Source organism: Gracilinanus agilis, chromosome 6 (assembly GCF_016433145.1).
Source record: "Gracilinanus agilis isolate LMUSP501 chromosome 6, AgileGrace, whole genome shotgun sequence".
Classification (NCBI taxonomy): Eukaryota; Metazoa; Chordata; class Mammalia; order Didelphimorphia; family Didelphidae; genus Gracilinanus; species Gracilinanus agilis.
This window is the reverse complement of record NC_058135.1, coordinates 254975995-254992791: the sequence shown is the minus strand read 5'-3', so window position 1 is coordinate 254992791 and position 16797 is coordinate 254975995. Positions and strand designations below refer to the sequence as shown.

Here is a 16797-nt window from a genome sequence, read left to right as displayed (position 1 = left end):
TATTACTATGTCTTCCCAGTTTAGAGATAACTACCAAACATGATAATAAAATCTGAATACCCACCCAAGTATTAAGCAGCAGTTTATACCCTTCCTCCATTAAGAATCATAACACCCTGTACACTCCTTGCTCAAATTATACGGATTTCCTTTAAGATTAGGGAGCATATTGTAACAGCAGCATATAATTTTCCTACACAATAATTCTTTTCCAGTTGAAAGGTATCCTATAATATTATCAGCATCAACAAGAATAGACACCCAATTTTCAAATAGACAAAGCTTTTTGGGGGGAAGATTTATCCTCAGTAAACAGCAATTTTCAAATATGTTAACAGCTGAAAAAAGACTGAAATAACATAACTAAACAGCCAATATTTTAAAAACTTCCAAAGTAACAAATTGTTCAATTGTTATTGGTGGAAAACAACAAAGATAATAGAAGTTAATCTTTATAAAAGGAAGAAAAGATAGTCATCCCATTATTAATGGGCAAAATGACAAGTACTATTAATAATGTTAAATATCAGATGAAAAGATCTTAATTTTTATTCCGTAAATTATAATATATTAAATCTTGCTGGTTAGTAGAGAAATATCTTTAAAATTTATTTTGCATATAACAATTTAATCTAAATTATTATTAAAATGCTCTTTTCATTTAAACTCATAAGCATATTTTTGTATTATAATCTGTATTACATTTATCTGTACACGAATCTTCTTCCCCCTTACCAAATTATGTGGCCCCAGAAGGTAGTGACTATGACTTATTTGTCATTTTTTCCCCCAGCATGGGGCACAGGGAATATAGTAGCTCCTTCCTAAGTTTGTGAAAAGAAAATTATTAATAAGAATTCAATGAGAAGGTATAAAACATTTATTAAGTAGGGAGGACATTTACAAAACTTGGAACATACAAGCAATCTTTACTAATTCACCATGTATTGTAAACTCTGTAGTCTCAGTTATTTTGAATATTTCACTAGAAACACTAATTAACAGGTGTTAAACGAGGAGTTTTCTATACTTGACTAAGAATAAATAATAAATGTGCCTTTTTATGAAAGTTGGACACTGAATGATACTAGTCAGTCACATGTCCTCTGTTTTTAACACTATCCAATTGTGTTGTGCCTTAATGCTGAAAACACAGACTGAGCAAACAAGATCATTCAAATCACCAAGTGGAAATGTAAACATCAAACATTGGTCCACAAAATGAGCACCAAAAATTATTAATAAGTAGCACCCAGATACTGGTTTGGTTTCCCATTATAATTTTATTTTTTCCAATTCTAGGATAATCTCTTATTTGAGCATTTATCTGAAAAAAAAACAAAACAAAAAACTCTAGTCTATGGCAGCTAAAAAATCTAATTAGCTCTTAGGTAATGTTCAGCAGAGCACTGGAATGAGACAATGAACATGGGCACCCAAGGTAAGTGAGGAAATGAGAACACTGATAAACTGCCTTCTCTGGCCCAGAAAGAAGCCTCAAATATGATTCCCAAGGCAGGCAGGAATATCTGAAAGATAATGGGAAAGAAGAGAGGTATCATAATGTTGGAGAAGGGCAACTGTATTTTAAATTTTCAAAAAAGGGAAAAAGAAGAATCTGCAAACTACAAGGTCAATGAGTTTGACTTTCACTCTGGGGAAAGTTCCAGAGTGGATCATTAAAAAGACAGCTGGCCCACATGGAGAAAGGAAAGCAGCGATCACAAAGGGCCAGCATAACCACAAGGGCAGGCCATGCCAGACTTGCCTCACAGTCTTTTTTCACAGAGTTACTACACTAGATGGGGAAAAGGGTACTGATATGATTTCCCTAGATTATTCCAAAGCTTCTGACAAAGTAACTCATACTCTTCTTGTGGAGGACAGGAAGAGATTTGGGGTAGATAATGAGAAGCAGAAGGACACAGCCCTGGTCAGAGGGGCAGACTCACAGAGTAGACAGGGATCCCTGCTTGACTCCATGCTATTTAACACAGTTTTCAATAATCTGGATAAAGGCAGGGAGGATATGGTCACACAATCTGAAGATGACAAAAACTGGGAGGAACAGATAAGACTAGGTAACACTTAGGATTCACAAAGATCTCAACAGGCTAGCACGATGGGCTGCAATCTAACAAGATGAAAGGGAAAGCTTTACACTTTGAGTACAAAGTTGATTTCACAATGGCATTGGGGTGGGGAGGGGGATAGTGAATGGTCAGCAGCTCTTCTGATAAACATCTAGGGCTCTGAGCAGTCTGAAAACTTTATATGACTCAAGGCACTGCCTGGCAGCCTGAGCAGCTGGACTGACCTGGGACAACACGAAAAAGGGCCATGCTCCAGACCAGAGAAGTGGCAGGCTTCCTTGCACTCTGCTGGCCTTAGGCTTGCTCTGGGCACACCACTAAAAGGAGAATGCTGAGAATTCAGGGAATGTCTGAGCCAGTGAAAGGTCTTCAGCCCCTGGTATGTGAGGGGCTCCACTTAAGTCCCAGTTTCTAGAGAAAGCCTTCCTTTAGCTCTCTGAATTCTAGAGCTTTCCCTCTTTTCATTATCGTAATGCATCTGTGTAGAGTTGTTTGCACATTGTTTGCCCCATTAAACTGTAAGCTCCTTGAGGGAAGAGCTGTCTGGCCTCTTCTTATATCCCCAGAGCTTAGCACAGGGCTGGCACCCAGCAGGCACTCCATAATGAATTGAAGTAGACTGAGAAAAGAAAAGACTCAGTGTAAGAGTTGGAAAGGAGCAATTCAAGGATTCAATCAAACACACATCTGGGATTTGGAGCTGAAGCTGGCCTCATGGAATTTTGAAGAGGTTCCGTTTGAGAGAGGCCAGTGAAGGAGGGAGTTTGGTGAAGATTCTGAAGATTCTCAACTGCCAATTACTGGGGAGGGCATTCAAGCACTTTTCTGGGGGATTGGGTGGTGAATCAGGGTGGCAGGGAGGATCTGGGAGGAAACAGCTCTTCTAAACCTAAAATTCCCTGGCATCTTTGGAGACTACAACAGCTAAACTCATTCTACAGATCTTCAATGCCAACAAAGAGGAATGTGTGATAGTTGTGCTTCAGTTTGGCCATAGTGCCCAGACTCCAGAGGGAGTGGGCACTTGGGGACCTTTCTGTTATTCCCTTGTTTGTTAGCTAGTGATAAAGTTAGGAGATAATGAAAGAGAGAGAGTCAGTTTCTGGGACCAAGCAACAGAAGAAGCCAGAGCTGATCTCTTGAAGGGGGATTCTTAGTTGTTAGGGTAGTTTCCCTTTTTCTCTCTTACCTCAAATAAATTCCTAAAATAACCCTTTTGCTAGTCCCTAGACAATATTCATTCTACTGTGGAGGAGACATTCTATCTTATGGAGGAGACTAAACTTGTTCTACTTGGCCTCACAGAGTAGAACCTGCAGCAATAAGAGGAAGTGATAAGCAGCAAATCTAGGTCAGGTGGCAGGAAACACTCCCGACAAGACTAAGTGTCCATGACTATATCTGGGATGCCTCAAGAGGTGGCAGGTTCCCTGTCACAGGGGACTTTTAGAAAGCATGAGGTCTCTGAGCCCACAGATGCACTGGCTACAAGATCATGTCCGTTCTAAAGAAAGCGTGCTTGAGGCCTTGCCCATTGCAAAGTTCAAATTTCTTGGCTACTAGAAGGTTCTGATCTCGAAGAAGAGGGCTCCCCAAGTTCATTGTAGAAGACTTTGAGGACGCAGATGAGAAGTATCTCACTGATGGGTTGAAGTACCACCCACATAGGTTCCTATCCACCACTGGTAGATCTTCCCTCACAGGGGTAACTTCTGTGACAGCTGCCCTTTTCAAGTCCCAAAAAATCTTTATGCTATTTAAAAAAAAAAGTTCTGCTTTCTTTGCTGTCAAGTGTCATTTCCTATTACTTCTACCAGCTCACATCTCTCCTTGATTTGCTATTTCTAATCTGCTTTGGGCTAAGAAACAAAATAATCAAGCTTATCATAAGTGATAAGATCAGGCTCTGAATCATGGCTGAGGAACTGTCCCCAGAATAGATTTTATGTACAGCTTTTTATAACATCGATATTGGCTACTCTGGCACCTTTTTCTGACAACTTATTGACTTTTAGCTATGTCCTAGATAACTGATGTTGCTTAATAAGTGACCTGTGAATAATTATCTCATTTTTTAAATATTTCGTCACTGTTACCAATCAACAAGCATTTATTAAGTATCTGCTGTAAGCTACTGAACTACAAATTGCATACAATAGTAATCATAAGAAAGATTAACCAGTAACAACATCCTGGTCCAGCTAATGATCCAACAGAAGGGCAATGGTTGGCATAACAGTTTCCTGAGGCTAGAGATGTACAAAGGAACCTCAGTATCGAGACTCCCCTCTATATGTGGCTAACGAATAATAACTACAAAACAGGCCAGACTTGAAAAAAAGACAATTGGAGAAGTCGAAGAGCCTGCTCATTCAGCAAAGAACGATGGTAGAGATGGTAGCACAAGGAGGGCTAACAACAATAATGCTGGCAATATCCTCATTTATCCCATGTGTGGAGATGAGCTCACACAGCATGACTGTAGTGTGAAAGACAACTAGATTTACAGGCAGAGGACATAGAATGGGGAGACTGGACAGAATAACTCTTTAAGTCTCTTCCAACTCTACATTTGTGAACCCTAATTTAGAGTATTTTCAAGGATTCCTAGATGAGGATCAAAAGTTCTAGTTGAAATGAATAATTAAAAAATCCTTGAAAGGGCTTTCAACATCATAGAGTCAAAACCCCTTTATTGTATATATGAAGAAATGGCAGCCCAGGGACAACAATCTCCTGTATCACACCAAAAAGCTAGAAGTCATTGAAGTAAGTCACATTTTCTTCTTTAGGTCTCAACTATTTTACCAACCAATGTCAATACCACCTAGTTGTTAGAAATACCTTAAAAACCCTACCAGAAGTGCTTATGACATTTACATAAATATAATAGAAAAAAGAATGTGATAAGGTTGTAGAGATCAAGACAAACTGTTATCAGAAAATTTAAGGAGGAAGCAAGTTCTTGTGGCTGTGGAAATAGAGAAAGACATGGAATAAATAATAGACAGTATCTGAGCCTTCATAAAAGAAGCATTTCAATAAAGGGGAGTGAACCTGAACCCATTCCAGGCCAGAGGGATGGCTGGCCAAATGTATAAAAGCAAGAGATGGTATATAGAGTTGAATTTATAAATCAGAAGAGTTTGGCTAAAACATAAGAACATAAAAGGCAAAGATAAAATTGGGCTGATATCGAGTTAATTAAATGTGGTAGAGGCAGCAGGCCTTGGAGTCAGTCAGGAAGACCCTGCTCAACCTGGTTCAAGTTCTACTTTGTATACAGGATGGATGTGTGACCCTGGACAAATCAATTAACTTGTCATTTTCTCAGATACAAAAATATTCATATGTATTAGTAGTTAGGAGTTTCCTAACTGAGACTGAAATCACAAGTATGGGCAAAAAGAAAGGTTGAAAAGTAGATTAGAGACATAGTGAAGGGCCTTAAACTGGTAGGCTGAAGAGTTTAGATTTATTATTAGGGACAGCGAGTCAGTGAAGGCTTGTGAGCAGATAAGGCACTGTGAGACTTATACATTAGAAAAATTATTTGGTAAATTGTGTGAAAGAGGACAGACAAGAGGTAGTTAGACAGATACTCTAAAATAGGGGTACTATTTTTGTTATTCAAAATAATTGAATTCCTTAATAATCCAATGTATTGTTTTATGAATTTAAAACAATTATTCTGAGTCCATAGGTTTCTTTCCTTTTATTTTCGTTTACTTATTTATTTGTTTATTTATTTATAAACTGTTACCTTCTGTTTTAGTATCAATTCTAAGACAGAAGAGTGGCAAGGGCTAGGCAATGGAGTTTGAGTGACTTGCCCATTGTCATACAGTTAGGAAGTATCTGAGCAAAGATTTAAATCTTAGTCTTCTCTACTCCAGACCTGGCACTCTATGCACTGTGATACCTAGCTTCCTCTTGAGTCCACAAGTTTCACTCAACTACCAAAGGAGTCTATGACATAAAATAGGTTCAGAAACTCCTACCTCTGTTCTATAGAGTAAAACTCACCTGAAGCTGTAGAAATACAAATACCAAAAAAAGCAATCTCTGCCTTCAAGGAGTAGCTTACAATCTAATGAGAGAACATTCATACACATACATAAAAGGAAGGAAAAAAGGGGGGTGAGAATGTTTAGCAGTGCCAAGGGAAGGAAGCATGGGAGAAAAGTCAATGAAGCCCCAGAGTAGTACAGCCAGGGGAACAATGGGGAGATGTTCAGAACTGAGATCCCTCCTTAATGTCAAAAGAATTAAGAAATCAGATAGCAAAGGTAGGGTCTCACACTTGTAAATGTGGCAAGATTACTGGGCTTCTCCAAGATCCTTAGCATAAGCATAAGAAAAGCTTTACCAACTGATTGCAGGTTTTAGGGTTCTTCAGCTGATAAAGTATCAGATAGTATTATTACTAAGTATCCAAAATTGTACAATCTGAAAATATGAGAAATTTAAATACTTAAATTTTTGAAAATTCTCCAAAAGTTGATGGGATGAATTTGAGTTCTTTATAAATATTAGTGAAAAGGTCATAGTCAAAGGTTGGAGCTATGAAAGAGCTACCTGCTCCAGATCTAATAAAAGAAAGAAGCTGCTGAAGTGGAGATGATGGTCACCTTGGTGAGAAGTGACCTCTCAGACTAGGAATTTATGCAAGAATAAGGAGGAAAAGTACACACTGAGGGGGCAGCTGGGTAGCTCAGTGGATTGAGAGTCAGGCCTAGAGAAAGGAGGTCCTAGGTTTAAATCCAGCCTCAGACACTTCCCAGCTGTGTGACCCTGGGCAAGTCACTCAACCCCCATTGCCCACCCTTACCACTCTTCCGCCTAGGAGCCAATACACAGAAGTTAAGGGTTAAAAAAAAAAAAAGTACACACTGAGATATACTTCTAGATAGATCTCTATGAATGGTCAAGTTCTCCATTTGCTCTTTGGGAATATGGTTTTAGGTCTGGGTTTCATGATTTCAGAAGGATATTGTTAAGCTGGTAAGTATGCAGAGGTGAGCAGTTATAATGGTGAAGGTGCTTTAGTCAATGTCATAAGGGGAGAAGACACAGGATATAAACAGTTTAGAGCAGTGAAGTCAAACTCAAATAGAAATAGAACCATTATTCTAGATCTATCAGTTTAAAAGCTCATTCAAAAAGCAAATAAGGGTCTTCTGGCCTAACTTGTTTTTGATGAAGTCATAATAATTCTTTGTAGCCATTGCTTCTTTATCTACAAGTTCACTAGTCATCTTCTTAATAATATGTTCTAGACTTTTCTCAGGAATCAAAGATTGCTGGCCTCTTTGGAAGATTCCATTCTCTTCCCCCTTTTGAATACCAAAACAAGCCCATTTCTGGCCTTGAGACCTCTCTTGTGTTCTTCACAATCTCTGAAACAGTATTCTCAGAGGTGGTGTCACAATTCCAACTGCCAGTTCCTCTAGTTTCTTACTAGGAAGTACATCTAACCCAAAGAAATTAATTCATCCTCAGGAGCTAAATAGTCTCCTTCTGCCTCCATACTTATTGTGACCATCTACTCCCTATTAGCCATTTTTGTTCTGAACTCTCTAGCCCCAAAATTCTTTTCCTTCCTAAGGAAAAAAGAAGAATAGTCAAAACTATAAGAGTTGTCTCCTCTGTGTTGCCAGTCATCATCTCATCAGGGCTAATTTGGGATCTGATCCTCTTCCCCTCTCCCACAATATACTTCATCCCCCCAACCCTACCAAAGAAAGTGGGGTCCTCCACTCTCCTACTTTACTTAGCTCATTTGGAGCCTTAATACTTTGGACAGTATCTCTATTCGACTGGGCTATTTGGGGGATTCATATTTTCTTACCTCCCACTGCTTCCATCATACATAGGTTACACAGAAATATGTTTCTCCCCCATCTTAAATATAAGTTGTGGTAAATCCTCCATACATCTACATGCCTCTTCAGATTACTCTTCCTTTATCTTCCTTATCAGAAGTGTTTTGTTTTGTTTTTCCTGCCTTCAGAATTGCAATCCTAAGAGTTTCCTATTAGTCTTCAGTTCCTGGGAACTCTTCTATTTAAACTCTAAATAAGGAAAACTTTCCTGACAAATAGATTCATCCAAAAGAGGAATGGGCTACCTTGGGAAATAATCAGCTCTGCCTTACTAGAGGTCTTCACACAAAATCTAGTTTACTTGTTGGAGACATAATAGCAAGGATTCTTGTTCAGGTAAAAGCTGCTCTAGATGGCAGCTTCTGAGAACTTCTGCAGCTCCAGAAAGACATCTACTCCAACCTTTTTATAGGGTCCCATTACTAATTTTATAAGGTCCTATTTCTAATCCTTTACAATCCCAAATTAGTTCCTGTTTCTTCCTGATATGAACAAGAGCCTGTACAATGACCAGACATGCCTAATTAAAGTTGATGGCAAAAGACTAAAACATATACTTCTTTTCAGCTTTATCTAATCTTTGTATTTCAATGATTTTTTTTTGCAGTGAAATTCTTGGACATAGAAATCACTTTGATGTCACTGATTCAGTAATTCAAAAGATATTCATTAAACATATGCTATCTGGAACAGACTATTAAGTGGCTGGAGAACTATAAAAATAAACAGAGCCCTTGATTTTGTTTTAAAGAGACAATTTAAAAGTAATCTTTTGCCATACGACAATTTATGACATATAATATCAGAGCATTAAACATTAAAAATAACAATTCTCACTTTTCAATTGTTTGCAAAACATCTTTGGTATAGTCAAAAATTAGAGGAATGATATATTTCATCATGGTTTTAAAAAAAATTTTAAAAGATTCTGTAGAAAAGTAGCTTATCAACATGCTAATGAAAAGTAGTTAAAACTGTGGACAATCTTATCTTCCCCAATATTAATGAAACCTTAAATGGAATCAAACTATCATTCTAATTATACTATCTCACTCTGCACTTGCTATGTATGTACTATTTGGCATTAAAAATTTTTCTGACATGATACAAAATCAAGTTAAAAATACTTACCATTAAAATGAGCTTTTGGTATTTTTGCTTCAGGTCTTTCAAACTTGCTGATGGTTCTGCACCCAGAACACTATACCAATCCTTTTGCGTGAAGGGTTCAAATGCCATGGTACACTGCACAAGGCTTTTCCTTAATGTACTGCATTAAAAATATTGAAAATACTTCATTGCACTTTACATTAATCTAATGGAAAAGGCAGGAAGCAATTAGATTTGAAAGTCTGAAAATGTTTACAGAGTCCATATTTATAAAGTTTTATGGCTTGGGAAGCACTTTACATATGTCATCTCATTTGATCTTCAAAAAAATCAATCAACAAGCATTTATTAAGAATCTATGTGTTAGGTACTGGGTAGAGATAAAAATACAATGAATGAAACAATCTTCACTCCCAAGGAATTTACACTGCTGTGGAAAACACATCTATATCTACAGATATAATATAAACAGAATATATACCACATATACATACACATATAAATTAATATAGATACTATAAATATTATTTATGTATACATGTATGGGCCCAGCTAACCACTTCCTCATAAGTTTCACCCCCTCTAATGTCCCCCAAATAAAAGAGATCTCTCTTGCCTGTGGGCTCTCATCCCCCAGGGTATGACTCTTAGGCATTTTTACACTAGACATAGCATTGGATTTATGAACATCTTTCACATATGTCCCTTTCTCTCCAATCACACTGCTGCTACCCTGGTGAATGCTCTCCCCACCTCTATCCTGAACTACTGAAATATCCTTCTGGTTCTCATACCGCCTCAAGTGTCCTCATCTCCAATCTGTCTACCACTCAGCTGCCAAAGTGATCTTTCTAAAGTTTAGGGCTGTGTTATATTTCTTTACTCAATAAACTCCAGTGGCTCCCTATTACCTCCAAAATGAAACAAAAAATCCTCTGCTAAACCTTTCCAGTCTTCTTATACCTTAGTCCCCTTTGAGTACTTTACAATCTAAAGATAATGTATGCTCTTCCTTTTCAACTTTGTCTCCCAGTTTCTAAAGATCATATATATATATATATATATGGCAGTTTGGGAAAGAGAAAGAGCAGTAGCTGTTGGGAGAGTGGGACCAAGAGTGGATTCATAGAAAAAGTTGTACTTGGGTTGTATCTGGAAGAGCGGAATTCTATGAGGCAAAGTAAGAAGGGAGTGAGTGCATGAGAGATGGAGTGTCATGAGTGAGAATAGAGAAAAAAACCAGTCAGGTTGGATTACAAAGTATGGGGAGGGGAATAACAAAAAGGCTATAATGATAGCTTGGGACCAGCTTGTCAAAGGCATTATAAGCATCTATGAGGTAGGTTTCTATAAGTAGCATGGTAAGTATAATGTGAAAAGCATTGGATTTCAGATTAGAATCACTGTGTTCTAATCTCTGCTCTATCTTACCTTTGTGACTCTGGGCAAGTCACTTAGCTTCTTGGAGATTCAGTTTCCTCATTTATAAAATGAAAGGGTTAGTTTAAACCAGTGATAGTGAACCTATGGCACGGGTGCAAAGATGGTACACAGAGTCCTCTCTCTGGGCACATGGGCCACCCACCCCCACCCCCAAGATTACTACTAGAAAGGCAGAAGGACTCGGGCAGAGCTGCTCCCTCCTCCTCTCCACCATGCCTGAAGACATTTTTTCATATCCCTACCCCCTCTGCCTAGCAGCTCAATGGGAACTCACAGGGGGTAAGGTGGGCAGCTCACAAGCAGCAGAGCTGGAGGGGAAAAGAGCACTGGGGTCACTCCCCTACCCCTCTTCACACACACCTCTCATCATCTGCTCTTCTGCCAGCAACCCAATGGGAGCACTTCCTCCCTTCCCTGTCTGGGGTAAGGGAAGAAGGGCTGTGACACTCCATCTCTGGGGAGAGATGAGCATGGCACAGTCTTGCAGTTGGGGTTGGGGTGGGGCCTGGTACTACATCTCTAAAAATTTTGCCATCATTGGTTTAAACTGTCAATAAAGTCTAGGCTAAATCCTAAAGTGTTATTATCCATATTTCATAGAAGAGAAAACATTTTCCCTTCCATTACACCTGCTTTACCTCAGGTAAATTAAAATTGTTGTACATCTTTGACAATTATATCTTAATTCCACTATCACAAAGAAATATAAGATTAAACATAAGGTAAAAGAATAAATCAAGGGGGCACCTGGGTGTAGTCCAGTGGATTGAGAGCCAGGATAGAGATGGGAGGTGCTGGGTTCAAATCTGGTCTCAGACACTTCCTAGTTGTGTGACCCTGGGCAAGTCACTTAACCTCCACTGCCTAGGCCTTAGAACCAATACAAGACAAAAGGTAAGGGCTTCCAAAAATTAATTAATTAAATAAGAGAATAAATCAAACTTCTTTACCTATGACAAAGTGAAGAAAATAGATTCAGATAATAACTCACATAAGTTCACAGATTTAGTTAACAGTTAATGTAAGTTCAAAGATCTAGAGCTAAAGAATGTGTAGGTGGAAATTTGATGCACCTGAGCTGCATTGTCCAGCATCCTTTTGAGTTGTATCCTCATCTGGCATCTAGAGGTTTGGGAAATAAATTTTCCAGGATGGGGGGCTCTCTCCTGAGTGTTGCAGTCTGGGAACTTTTCTTTTCTCTCTACTGAGACTATTTTTCATTGGCTTTAAATTATTATTATTAAATCTTATAAGAAATAATCCTTGGAGTATTGGGATTATTTTTAATCCTATAAGAGGAAGGATAGTACAGCTGAAAGAACTTGTTCTGGTGTCCAAGACCTCAGTTCAAACCTTTTATCACATGCTTATTATCTGTATGACCCATGACAAATAATTGTATCTTTCTGGACTTCAGTTTCTCCAAATGTAAAATGAGAAGTTGGCCTGGATGCATCTGAGGTCTCTCTCAGCTTCAGATGAAATAGTCCATGATCTAAAAGCCATCTAGTCCAAAGATTAAGTGACTTGCCAGCAGTCACACATAAAGTAAAATCGCTGCACTCCTCTGACAAGTGAGTGTTCTTACATTTATAGAGTGCCTTAAATTTGAAAGAGATTTATATCCTTTTATCTCACAACAACCCAGTAAGGTAAGTAATATGATGGTTCCCAAACAAGGAAATTGAGATTTGCCCACAGTCCCTGAGGCAATATAATATTCAAACCCAAATCTTCCAGATGTCGGGTCCAAGGCCTCATCCCTATATATGATGTGGGCTGAAATGTCCCACAAACCCTTCTGAGTAGCTCTAGACAATCAAAAGAACATAGAAACAGTAGCTGATTGGAATGGGACCACCTTTCATATAAGACATTTGAGTTGCTTAGATTTCACAATTATGGGAAAACTCCTTCCATCAAACTTTAGATATAATCTAGGTCTGTGATTGCGGTCCGACAGCATGCGTGCCAAAGATGACATGCAGACACCTCTATGTGGGCACAGCAGGCCGCTGGCCTGGCCTGCAGGGAGTGGGATGTTCTAGCTTCTCTCCACTACCTGGAGCTGAGCACAGCAGGTCATGTGGCCACGCCCCTCCCCAAAGTGGGGAGCTGGTATAACAGTGTCCCTCCCTCCCCAAAGCGGCAGGGCCCTGCCCCTCAGGCCCAGAGGAGCACAACCCACCCAGGGCTGGTAGCCTGGCCCTAGCCCCCCAAAAGCAAGAGGTGGCTATGGGGTATGGGAGCCTCCCTGCAGGGCTCAGATGGGCGCCTGGCCCCACCTCCCAATGTAGGGGTAGGTGGGGCATAGCACACAATGCTGGGTGGCCAAGGGCATCCAGTCTGGGAGTTTGGGGGGGTTGGTGAGGCATGGCATGAGGTCCCCAAAAGGTTCACCATCACTGATCTAGGTCATTGACTAGGGGATCTAGACAGCAAGTAAGGATGCTTCAGTTTTCCAGGCACACAGGACTGGGTTCAAATAATGCTCAGTTTCCACACTCACTACCTTCCTTAGAGTTGCTGCAAAAAAGAGCAAAATTTGACCTAAAGTTGCTCCAGAGTATTTAACATATAGGTAGCATCCATTTATATAGTGGTTTGCTCCCTCCCTTTCCTCCCAGGGGCAAACAGAGTGAACCATGGGTAAAGCCATCTAGGCCAAAGTGGGAGGTGCTGGGTTCAAATCATTATATCAGTTCCCTGGAGATATAGGGCAACAATTGCCCAAACAAATGACCTCTTCCTTAGTAACTAAACAAGATAAAAAAGCCTTCCTGAGAACCCTACCAACTTTCTACTCTTAACTCTTACTTCTTACTCTCTCTACCTTACTCACCACACCTCCTTCCCTTCCCTTAATTACTTACTATACTAGCCAGTCACTATATCCTTTCATAGTAAAGCTTGTTTCCTTGAAATGGAGTCATTTTTGATTAATCAATCAATTCTTTGGATGAGACCCCAATTAGTATTAACCCCATCTTGTCCTTCCTAAACAATGAAAAGCATTAATGTCAAGAAAGCAGGAAACTTTTTCACTTAAAGCTTTGGGGTCTCAATATTCTCATCTGGAGAATGAGTGTTTGTACTTCATGACCTCTAAGGATCCTTCTCTAAGAAGAAGAGGAAGGGAACAAGTATTTATTAAGCATCTGCTATGTTTGCTAAGGGTTTTACAAAGTGCTAATCACTGTGTTAACTGTTTTACAACTATCTCATTTGACCCTCACAACCACCCTGTGATATAGGTGCTATTAATCTCTATTTTACAGAACAGGAAACTGAGGCAGGAAGTTATTAAATTACTTGCCCAGGTTCAGACAGCAGGTACCTGAGACCCACTATCCCCTAAACTTATAGTACTTTTTAAAAAAAAAATCTTACCTTCCATCTTAAGAGATGTTGATTTTAAGGCAGAAGAGCAGCAAGGACTAGGCAATTGGGGTTAAGTAACTTGCCCAAGGACACATGACTAGAAAGTATCTCTGGACAAATTTGAATCCAGGACTTCCCATCTCCAGGTGTTTGGCTATCCACTGATACCTAGCAGCCCTTATAATACTTTTTTTTTAAATTTTAAACATTTATTAATATTCATTTTTAACATGGTTACATGATTCATGCGCCTACTTTCCCCTTTTACACCCTCCCCCCCCATTCTCCCCACCCATGGCGGACACACATTTCCACTGGTTTTATCATGTGTCCTTGATCAAGACCAAGATCAATTTCCAAATTGTTGGTAGTTGCATTGGTGTGGTAGTTTCGAGTTCACATCCTCAATCATGTCCACCCCAGCCCACCTTATAATACTCTTGACAGTTCCCTCATTTGGAAAATGGCAATTTGGACTTCAGGAAAACTAAGGGCCCTTTCCTAACACTAAGTCTATAATACCCTGACAAGTAAATGCTTGTTTACTATGATGTCAGTACAGGAAAATGATTTCTAAAGGAGCTCTTCTTATTGTCTCCAAAACATGAAAGAAAAGAAAATTGGGGAATCCTCTCTCGATTTTAAAAAAGTATTATTACATTATACATTATAATAAATTGTATCATCTTATTTCATTATATTGTTTGTTGTGCATTATAATATATTGTATCACATTGTTTCTTAATTATTATATATTGTTTTTATGACTAGATCAAGACTAAAAGCTATATGCATACACCAGTGAGAGATCCCAAGGGCGACCAGGAGCCAGGGAGAGGACAAGGGTATGAAGAGTGGGTGAGAGGGTTTTTCTCTTTTCGGGAAGGTGGCAGTTGAGAGAACTCTGGAATGAAGTCAGAAAGACATGAATTTAAATCCAGCGTCACACACTTACTTGTTGTGTGACCCTGGACAAGTCACCTCACTTGCTTGCTTGTTTCCTCATATGTAAAATGGAGATAATAGTAGCACTTACTTCCCAGAATGGTTGCAAGGACAAGATGAGTGCCTGGCACAGGATAGGAACTAGATCTATATAAGAGTTAGCTTGCCACAGGGTCCTGATTGTGAATCCTAATTCGGCCGCTTCCTTCCTGTTTGATCATGGCTAAGTCTCTTTGGATCTCTGATTCCCTATCTTTAAAATGAGTGGGTGGCCTTTTGAGCACCTTCCAGCGCAAGACCTAGGGCGAAGACGTCCAAAATGGAGTCAACCTCGACCCGGCCTCCTTCTGGGCCTCAGTTTCCCCATTTGTAAAAGGAGGGAGTGGGAACAGCTGGGCGCCTTCCGGCACCGGACCTGTGCCAGGGTCCCGAAACGAAGGCCGCCCCCGGAGGTCCTCCTCCCACCCTCCATAGGTGGCTCCTTGGTCTCCAGCCTCCCTCAATCATGTACCAGTCCCCGCACCCAGCGAGGGACTGTCTTACCGGAATTCTCAGCCGCGAAAGAAAAAAGGTTTGGGCGTCCAGGCATCAGCCTTTCCGGCGGAAGTAGGTCGAGAGACCTTCCCTCCCCCGCGTTCCCTAACCTCCTGGCTTGAGAGGAAGCCTCGTTTCCAGCCGGGCCAGAAAGGCTGAAACACCAGATGGACGTAGCTTCCTGACGACCTTAACGCCGTCTCCATGGTAACTAGATGCCGCTCAGGTCGGAGCTCTGGCTACTGCGCAGGCTCAGCCCATGTAGCTTGCTGCTCTCTGGGTGCAGGGCTTCCCTGTCCAGCCTTGTGTCCTGTAACTGGAGAGCACCTGGAGCCCCAGAGAGTAGAGGTGGCACGTGGAGACTTGAAGTCTGGTCTCGGGATGGATTCCAAAGGCAGGACTCTAGGTCTCCGAGGCAATGCTGCTTCCCAGAGAAAGGAGACTTGGGGGAAGCTCAGCAGCGACCAAAGCTGGGCACCAAAAGTAATTCTCAGGAGGGGCACCTCGCGTTTGCATGGGCTTTCACATCACTTACCTCCTCAGTCTTGGGAAGCCAGCAAGCAGAACGTGAATCATTCCCATTTTGCAGGTGAGAAAAACAAAACAAAACAAAACAAAACAAAACAAAACAACCATGGATTAAAGAAGTCCATAAGATCACATATTTAGAAGTGGAAAGGAGCCCGGAGTCGGAGTCCATCTAACAGGACTCCCTTACTTTACTGAAGAAGAGATTTTAAGTGACTTCCCCAGTCATACAAGGAGTGAGTTTCAGGACTAGATTTAAAAATCTCTAGTGTCCTTCAAAGGTAACTCATGTCACTTGTTTCGTGAGTCTTCCCTGAGCCCTTCAGTTGGTAAACAGTCTCCTCTTAAATTGCTTTTTCATTATTTTATATTTACTTGGTTGTATTCTGTATTGTTTCTTTTCAATTCCCTGTAGACATAGAGTTATTTCTGGTTTTTTTACTCTATCTCTAGCATCCAATGCAATGTTTTGTTCCCTTCCTTCCTTCCTTCCTTCCTTCCTTCCTTCCTTCCTTCCTTCCTTTCTTCCTTCCTTCCTTCTTTTCTTCCTTCTTTCCCTTCCCTTCCCTTCCTTCCATCTTAGTATTACCTCTAAGACAAGAGTGGCAAGGGCTAGGCAATTGAATTAAACTGCTTGTCCAGGGTCACACAGCTAGGAAGTATCTGAGGCTAGATTTGAACCCATATTTTCTGGACTCTAGGCCTAGTGCTCTATCAACTATGCACCTAGCTGCCCACTCTAATCAACTTTTTTTTAATTGAACTGATTTTTAAATTTCTAAATAACTAAAATCCTAAATCAAATTGCTAACCTAGAAATGCAATTATATCTCTCAATTTGATATAGCAAAAAGAAGCAGTTTTAATTCCACTCACCT

General features: G+C 40.1%; 1 protein-coding gene across 1 annotated transcript in view; it reads right to left on the bottom strand.

The window, feature by feature from the left end:
• Window positions 1–15443, bottom strand: part of DNAJC24 (DnaJ heat shock protein family (Hsp40) member C24) — a 75899-nt gene extending 60456 nt beyond the window's left edge. Inside the window, exons 1-2 of the mRNA XM_044681245.1 lie at window positions 15401–15443; window positions 9110–9248 (exon numbers count right to left, since the gene is read on the bottom strand). Of these exons, the coding sequence (XP_044537180.1) occupies window positions 9110–9217 (108 nt within the window). The 5' untranslated portion in view covers window positions 9218–9248; window positions 15401–15443. The remainder of the gene's footprint in view (window positions 1–9109; window positions 9249–15400) is intronic.
• Window positions 15444–16797: the final 1354 nt, after the last annotated feature.